Source organism: Bison bison, unplaced genomic scaffold (genome assembly GCF_000754665.1).
Source record: "Bison bison bison isolate TAMUID 2011002044 unplaced genomic scaffold, Bison_UMD1.0 scf7180017864371, whole genome shotgun sequence".
NCBI classification, from domain to species: domain Eukaryota; kingdom Metazoa; phylum Chordata; class Mammalia; order Artiodactyla; family Bovidae; genus Bison; species Bison bison.
Window position 1 is genome coordinate 4,952,515 of NW_011494943.1, and position 8,744 is coordinate 4,961,258.

Consider the following 8,744-nt stretch of genomic DNA (forward strand, 5'->3'; position numbering starts at 1 on the left):
AGTCCACATCCTCCGTGTCTTGAAACAGAAGGCGGTAGCGAGGGCCCCAAGGATGCCGTGGGGGCCCTAAGGATGCCGTGGGGTCCCCAGCTGTGCAGCCCCGTCAGAAGCTGCCCAAGCCTCAGGGCCGGCTCTGGGGGACAGACGGTGATCATGTAAGACCCCTTTGCTGCCAAGGCACTGGCAGGACCGGGACACTGTCAAGTCGATGAGAACAGAGAGAAAGGAGGGTTGAACTGAACCTCAACGTGGGCGCAGAGTCGCTGTCTCCCCGCAGCTCTATCGATGGCCCAGGTCTAGTCTCCCGCCTGCATCCTGCTGGGAGGAGGGGAACCAGGAGGAACTGAACCCGCCCGGAGGGACCTCCTCCTGCCCAGGAACAGGCTGAGGGGCTGCACTGTGCTAGAAGTGAAGTCTCTAGAAGTCGCTCAGTCGTGTCCGACTCTTTGAGACCCCATGGACTGTAGCCTACCAGGCTCCTCCCATGGGATTTTCCAGGCGAGAGTACTGGAGTGGGTTGCCATTCCCTTCCCAAAAACTGAATTCACTACATGGGACTCCCGAAGTTCTGCTGAAGCCTCGAATCCTGGAACTGGAGGCCTCCCTGCCCTGCCCTCAAGCAGAGTGAATTCATGGCGCGCAGGGGACCAGAGTGCACTTACCTAAAAGCCAATGGAGCCTGGACCGCAGGGATGCTGGCTCACAGGCGTCCCTCCGAAGCCTTTCGCCTAATTTTTTTGCACTGGTGCACTGTTTTCCCGAAAGACCACCGCTCAAACTGTATAAAGATCCCCCGTCCCACTAAACTCGCGTGCATCCGTGGAAGGGACAAGCCACAGAGGGCAGGAGCGCCGGAAGGCAAGGGTCCCTTTGGTGAAGTGAACCCGCCTCCCAGTAGCCAAGTGCAGTCGCAGGGGTCGAGGGAGGGAGGATGACTCCAGGGCACGAAGCCCCGCCCACGCCCCACCCACCAGACGGCCCCGCCCCCTTGCCAGGGCCCCGCCTCTTGCCAGGGCCCCGCCCCAGCAGGTAAACAGCGCCCCTGAGGTTCCAGGAACATGTATCCAGGCCCTGAGCACACTTGGGCGCCTGACACGTGGGACCAGGGCAGTAGCCAGGGGGAGATGACCCGAGAGCTGGGGAGCCCAGGCCTTTGGAAGACCTGGCCACAGGGCCAGTCTTGGGTGTGTAAGTTAAAAACTGGTGCAGCTCACTGCAGCAATATATTTATAATAGATAACCAACAAGGACCTACTGTATAGCACAGGAAACTCTGCTCGACACTCTATAATAACCTAAATGGGAAAAGAATTTGAAGTGGAGTGGATATATACGTATCTGTATAAGCAAATCACCTTACTGCACACATGAAACTAACACATTGTCAGTCCACTGTGCTCCAACATAAACCAGAAATTTGTAAAATCTGGTGCGTAAACACGTAAGATTGGTGCCTTTTGTTATACCATGTGCTGTGCTGTGCTTAGTCGCTCAGTTGTGTCCTACTCTTTGTGATCACATGGACTGTAGCCCATAAGGCCCCTCTGTCCATAGGGATTCTCCAGGCAAGAACACTGGAGTGGGTTGCCATGCCCTCCTCCAGGGGATCTTCCCAACCCAGGGATCGAACCCAGGTCTCCCACATTACAAGTGGATTCTTTACCTTCTGAGCCACCAGGGAAGCCCAAGAATACAGGAGTGGGTAGCCTATCCCTCTTCCAGGGGATCTTTCCAACCAGGAATTGAATCAGGGTCTCCTGCATTGCAGGCAGATTCTTTACCAGCCGAGCTACCAGGGAAGCCCATAGGTAATCAAACCTTGATTTAAAAGCAAGGAGGAAAAGAAAAAGAACAGTGCCCTAGGCCCCCATTTGGCCAACTTCCACAGATTCAACCAACTTCTCCTGAAGGTGAGGGTGTGCAGGATGTTGCGTCAAGAAAGCTCTAAGGGAGGAAGGGTGGGAGGTTCAGTGGGGCATCCTCGGTACAGAGCAGAACCAGCTCTGCCCATCACCACCTTGGTGAGTACAGCTTCCTGGATCCTCCACCCCACCTCATTGTCAGGCGTGGTTGTAACATACAAGTCAAGGAGGATTCAAGGAGGTGGCCAGGGTGGGAAGCACCTTGCCTGGCACAGTCTTAACTAATGGCCTTCTGGTGCCTTCCTCAGCAAGACAAGATGAGAATGTCCCTGGAGAAGATCCAGACACTCATATGGCCCCCACCACTTTTCATTCCAGTGCCCTGGGATAACTCAAGGGGGTCCATCAAAGGCAGAGTCTTCAGGGAATGAGATGTTCCCACCATCAGACAATCAGGGATATGAAACAAGAGGCAGTCCTGGGAAGTGGTGCTGGCAGCTTAAAAAAGAAAAAAAGAGGAAAAACTGCTCAAGCTAGTTTAGGGCTGGCTCTGATATGCTGACCCCTCTAGAAATAGGCTGCTATGGTGTTATACTGCCATTGAGGACAGCAGGGGAGAATTCTCCCAGTGGGGAGAATTCTAAGCACACATTTCTACATCTCATCCGCCCACTTGGTAGGAAAGATGATTTGATGCAAGAAGCTGCATCGGTTTATGAACAGTGACAGTTGGCCTGGTCAAATGGTCAAGCAATGAAAGGAAGCAAGAGTAGAGGTTTGGTGACAGACATTTGGGGAAGCAGAGAAGGCTGCACCTCTCAGAAAGGGGCAGTTGTGAAAATAATTGTCTGTCCAGTGAAAGGGCACCTGGAGGCTCCACTGTGCAGGAGACTGTTATTAAGCAGCAAAGACAATCTAGGAGTAACAGTTTCTTTCCCCAGGGACATCGCTGCTTTCTCAACTGATTCAAGAATAAAAATGGCCACGCTGTCAAAGAAGGCAACAAGGCGTGGGCTCAAGCCCTGGCTGTCTGTCATCCATCAGCCTGGCCAGCGCGCTCACAGGACGTGATGATCCCTGACTCTGCGCACTGATGACACGCCAGTGACCCCACACGCTGCCTGGCTGCACACTGATTGCTTCGGACCTCTTCCATTATGGAAAAGGCAGAGGTTGCTCTTCACAGAGGCAGGCTCCTATGTCTGCATTTGCAATAAACTTCTTGTCCATCTTATCATCATGGCATCCGATAACATCCTATAACATTGCTTCTGACTGAGGAATTCACTCTACAGTCAAAGAGGGAAGGTGATGGCAGATATCCTTACAATTTGATCCTGTCCTCCAGAATCGGTCATCTATTGTCAACCATTTTGCACCAGGCAGTGTATTAAAAAGTAGAGATCACTTTGCCAACAAAGGTTGGTATAGTCAAAGCTATGGTTTTTCCAGGAGCCAGGTACAGATGTGAGACTTGGCCCATAAAGAGCGCTGAAGAATTGATGCTTTTGAACTGTGGTGCTGGAGAAGACTCTTGAGAGTCCCTTGGACTGCAAGGAGATCAAACCAGTCAAACCTAAAGGAAATCAACCCTGAATATTCATTGGAAGGACTGATGCTGAAGCTGAAGCTCCAACACTTTGGCCACCTGATGCGAAGAGTTGACTCACTGGAGAAGACCCCAATTCTGGGAAAGACTGAAAGCAAAAGAAGAAGGGACTGCAGAGGATGAGATGGTTGGATGGCATCACTGAATCAATGGACATGAATTGGAGCAAACTCTGCGAGATAGTGGAGGACAAAGGAGCCTAGTGAGTTGCAGTTCACAGGGTGGCAAAGAGCTGGACATGACTTAGCACCTGAACACCAACAACAGATTATACAAGATTTGGTTTTATCTTGTGATAAACTTTAGCTGTGAGACAGCATCTAATGAGGCTGAGATATTGTTCTATAAAATGGGTGTCTGTTCGAATGAGTAATCACCATGTGATATCATTTCTCCCACAGCCAGACAAGGCAGGTCTGAAGGAAAAAAAGGAGGCGTACCGCCACCTCCATTCTACTGACTGACTCTTACTCTAGTCAACGCTGGACTCTGCCTGGTTAGAGTGTTTGTGTCCAAGAAAGGAGTCCTTCTACTGGGGCAGCTAGTCTCCAGGGAAAAGGGAATAACAAAGTTTAGATTGCCTGAGGGATGGCTCCATTATCCAAGCAGAAAGGTTTTGCTTTTTTTTTTTTAAAGAAAAAAAACAGAAGAATCACAGTGATAAGAGAACAGACTCTGTATGATTTCAATACCTTCAGACCATGAAATTTTTGCATCTTGTTTTATGTCCCTGGATATAGTCCAGTGTCTCCTGGTTTATAGTCTATGGAAACTTGAATAGAGCTTTCACTCTGCTGTTATGTGCTGTGTGCTTAGTTAAAACTGCTCAGTGGTGTCTGACTCTTTTCAACACCATGGACTGTAGCCCACCAGGCTCCCCTGTCCATGGGATTCTCCAGACAAGAACACTGGAGTGGGTTGCCATTGCCTTCTCCAGGGGATCTTCCCGACCCAGGGATTGAACCCAAGTCTCCCGAATTTCAGGCAGATTCTTTACCGTCTGAGCCACCAGCGAAGCCCAAATTGTATAAATCTTAATTATGTTCAATTGACTCATAGGACTTTTCGGGTCTACTGTATCCTTCTACTTTTCTGTCTATTCATTCTATGAATTTTTGAGAGTTTGATATTGAAAGTCCAACTAAAAATCTTAACTTATCCACTTAGAAAATATTTGTAATATACAGCAGAACGGTATATAACTTTGTTCTGTATTTTTCAACTCTCCTATAAATGTTATCATAAATTCATAATTTAAAAAATTAAAAATTAAAAAACGGAGGGAAGTATATATAGATGTTGAACCGTAAAAGAGTGAGGCTGCAATACAGTTAATTTTTTTATTCTTTTGGCTCTCCACTCTCTGAACTCATTCCAAAAATTGGAAAATCCATTATTATGGGAGTCTTAGTAAGAGGGCAAGACCTGTTAGTTCATGGACACAGGATCCAAACTCTGCCAGCTAGATGACCCTGCTCTGCTCAGAAGTTTGAATGTGAGGTCAGGGCACAAGCAACCAGGATCAGTCTAGAGTTCTTCCCCATGGAGATGCTGGGGGCATCAAGTGGTGGCGTCTGAGTACCGGTCCAGGATCAAGGGGCCATGGCATCCAGGTCAAGCCGTTTCTAAGACGTGACTGGGTCACACTCCCAGAGCTCTGGGGCCTCCCAGGTGGCACAATCCGCCTGCCAAGGCAGGAGACGGGTTTCATCCCTGGGTCGGGAAGATTGCCTGGAGAAGGAAATGGCAACCCACTCCCGAGACCTCTAGTTTTCTTGGATCTAGCCCATTTTCAAGTTTGATTCTTCATAGACCCTATGAGCTCCCTGATAACCTTCCATTAAATTCTTTGCCCAAGTAAACTGGAGTTGGACGCTGTTGTCTGCAACCGTGAATCTAGCTAGCCCTTCCCATCTGAGCTCTTTCCTTTGCTGCTCCTGGTGATGGGTAGGGCAGAGGCTAGGACTAACTCTAGTTAGCTCTCATATCATCCACTGGAAAGAGGCAGCTTTGAGAAGGACTGGACACAGCACAGGTCATCCACAACAGTATCCCCTTTATTGGTATTAATCACAGTTATGAGGTCTTGTCCATCAGAAAGAAGTCTGCATTATGTAGAACTCTGTTACAAAGACATAAAAACACCCATATGCCAACCACTAAACCAATGAATCTCTACCAATCAAACTTCTGAACGTGCCTTTAATGTTGATCATCAGTGCTCTGGAAGAAGGTACATAGATACAGCACAGGGCATTCCCAGAACAGTGTATCCACCCTTGGAAGCGATGAAACATGTCAACCTGGGGGGGGCCGTGATCACACAACGCCTTAACACCTGGCTCTTGGGTTGCCTGCCTCATCAGCAGAACCCACTCAAGGTCCCGTGTGCCTTTGACCAGCAAGAACAGCAGGCCTCAGCTACGTTTGAAGTAGACAAGATACGCCACCCCTGCAGGAGAAGCTGTGTGTATAGATTAGGGAGCAGACTGGCTTCAAGTCTCATTCAAATCTCATTCTTTAGGGGTCATTTTAGAATGATGACTTGGCTAAAATTTACTTTAAAGGGGACATGTAAAAAAATACCTCTCGTTATTCTACCCTTCTTCCTGTCTCATCCTGAGTTTTCTGACCAAAATCCAGTAAAACAGCTTAGGAGGTCTGGGTGAGGTTACAAGTTACCAAACAGTCAAAGGAGGAAGACCCAGTGCAGATTCCTAGTCTTGTATTCACTTAGGCGAGCTTCAGTGACTCCCTCCATAAGTAAACGAAGAGGTTGAGTTCTAGCAGTTTGCTGGTGTCCCCAAGGCTCTTAGAAAAATGAAGGCTGTAAGCTTATAAAAACACGTCTAGGGAACTTGGAGACCATGGCAGAATGAGTTGCTCTTGGAATCTAGAGAGAGCTGAGGTCTCTAATCAAAGTGCCTCTCTGTCCTCGGTTCACAGGGCTCACTTGTGGATCCACAGTTATCCTGATTCCCTTACCTTCGACAGTGCCAATCTCTGCCTTCAGAAAAAGAAAAAGAAAAGACCAGCTGATTTTCTTCCTTTCGTCTGCGCCTCCTTCCATGCAGCATCCCCCGTGGGGGAGGAAGAGGAAGGTAAGTTCCTCCCTGCGTTGCTTTGTCTATGATGCTCCTGTTCCAGTCTTGATGGAGAGAGGATCAGCGATAAAAGAGCGGGAAGGACGGATAAGAGCTGTCTCCTGGCCTTTCTGAGTCAGATGCTCGGGAGACTTCTCTCTTGCTTCTGGAGGTGACCTTGAGGAACTTCCATTGAGTCTAGCGAGGGCGACTGAAGGTACAAAAGATTTCCCTGATCTGCGTTTCCTTGGTCATCCCACTGAAGAAAGATTCTACGTAGTGGCCAAGCACAAATCTGTAGTTCTGGGCCTGCTTGAAATTCCAAATAAAACCACTATCTCCCTCAAAAGAAATCTAAAAAGTGTCATATTTTAATCAGAGTCAATCAAGGTAATGAGATGAAAAAGGAGAGGAAGGAAAACGTTTGCATGTGAAGAAAGAGGCTGGTCCTGCCGAAGCCAACGGTGGCCGCCTCCTCGTGCTGCCTTCCCTGGGTCCGGAGCGTCTCGGCACTAGCCCAGACCCACGTCTAACGACATCATCACCACGAAGCCCAGGATGGAGGCCCAGGACGCCAGTTTCCCGTTACCACTAGGAGGGAAGGAAAGGCAGAGAGTGAGCCCTGGATGCCCCGAGGAACATCGTCCAAGCTGACAGCATCCTCCAGTGTCCAGTTCCGAGAGAAACGCACTACTCCTATTCATAATAATAGTAACAATAATAATATTGACTTGGGATTAACAGATACGCACTACTATATATACAACAGACAAACACCAAGGACCTACTGCAGAGCACAGGGAACTATATTCAACATCTTGTAACAACCTGCAATGAAGAGAATCTGAGGGGCTTCCCCAGAGGTCCAGTGGCTAAGATGCTGTCATCCAGAGCAGGGTGTGCAGGCTCAGTCCTTGGTTGGGGAACTAAGATCCCACACAGTACAGGGTACAGCCCCAAATCAAAATAAGTAAAATAAATTTGGTTAAAAAAAAACCTTTAAAAAAGAAAAATCCAAAAAAGAATATCTAAATGTGTATAAATGAATCACCTTGCTGTACACTTGAAACCAATACAACATTGTAAAGTAACTGTACTTCAATTTAAAAAATAGCAATATTGACAAGCGTGCATGCCAAGTTGCTTCAGTCGTGTCTGACTCTTTGTGATCCCGTGGACTGAAGCCCGCCAGGCTCCTCTGTCCATGGAATTCTCCAGGCAAGAACACTGGAGCGGGATGCCATGCCCTCCTCCAGGGGACCTTTCACACCCAAGGATCGAACCTGTGTCTTTTAGTCTCCTGCATGGGAAGGCAGGTTCTTTACCACTGGTGCCACCTGGGAAACCCCCAATCATGACAAGTAACTTTTATTAGGGCTTACCATGGTGGTTCAGATGGTAAAGAACCTGCTTGCAAAGCAGGAGACCTGAGCTTGATCCCTGGGTTGGGAAGATTCCCTGGAGAAGGGCGTGGCAACCCACTCCATTATTCTTGCCTAGAGAATTTCATGGACAGAGGAGCCTGGCGGGCTACAGTCCATGTGGTTGCAAAGAGCTGGACACGACTAAACGACTAACACTACATGTCAGGTAAACTAAATCGTGTAAACCCTGAGGATCAACAGATGAGGTCAGTCCTGTTATCATCCCCATTTTCCCGGTGAGAAAATGGAGGTCCGGAGAAGTAACTTCCTCAAGGTCACCTTGAGGGCTCCGGAATCCATGCTTGAATAGCAAAAAGCAGCAGTGACTTTCTGAAGACACACCTGACCTTGTAAACCTGCCTTAAAATCATTCTGCTAGGAAAACCGGAAGGAAATAAAGGCAGGGATCCCCCTCCTGCCCCCCCAACACCTGGCCTACAGCTGGACAATGGAGACCTGGAGGTGCAGCTGTGGTTAACATTGTAGAGCTCACCTCTCCCTCCTTCCAGCCCCAGTAAAATCTAGAGAGAGAGAAAGACAGAGAGAGACAGAGAAAGAGAGAGAGAAAGACAGAGAGAGACAGAGAAAGAGAGAGAGAAAGAATATGCAAAACAATATTCTGTGTATTGGGGTGGAGGGTGGGGCTTGATATCAGGTCGTCCGGCTCTCCACCCACCTGCCTGTTACTCCTCTTTCGGTTTCAAAGAACCCAGTCGAGAGGGTGGAGATGACCTTGGGAAGGGGCCTGAAGAGGTGCAGGTGTAGG

General features: G+C 48.6%; 1 protein-coding gene across 1 annotated transcript in view; it reads right to left on the reverse strand.

Annotated features, from left to right (window-relative positions):
• Positions 1-5,510: 5,510 nt before the first annotated feature.
• The window catches only part of SLC39A11 (solute carrier family 39, member 11), a 291,460-nt gene continuing 288,226 nt past the window's right edge, over positions 5,511-8,744 (reverse strand). The window contains exon 11 of the mRNA XM_010856086.1: positions 5,511-7,145. Within this exon, the coding sequence (XP_010854388.1) occupies positions 7,067-7,145 (79 nt within the window). The 3' untranslated portion in view covers positions 5,511-7,066. The remainder of the gene's footprint in view (positions 7,146-8,744) is intronic.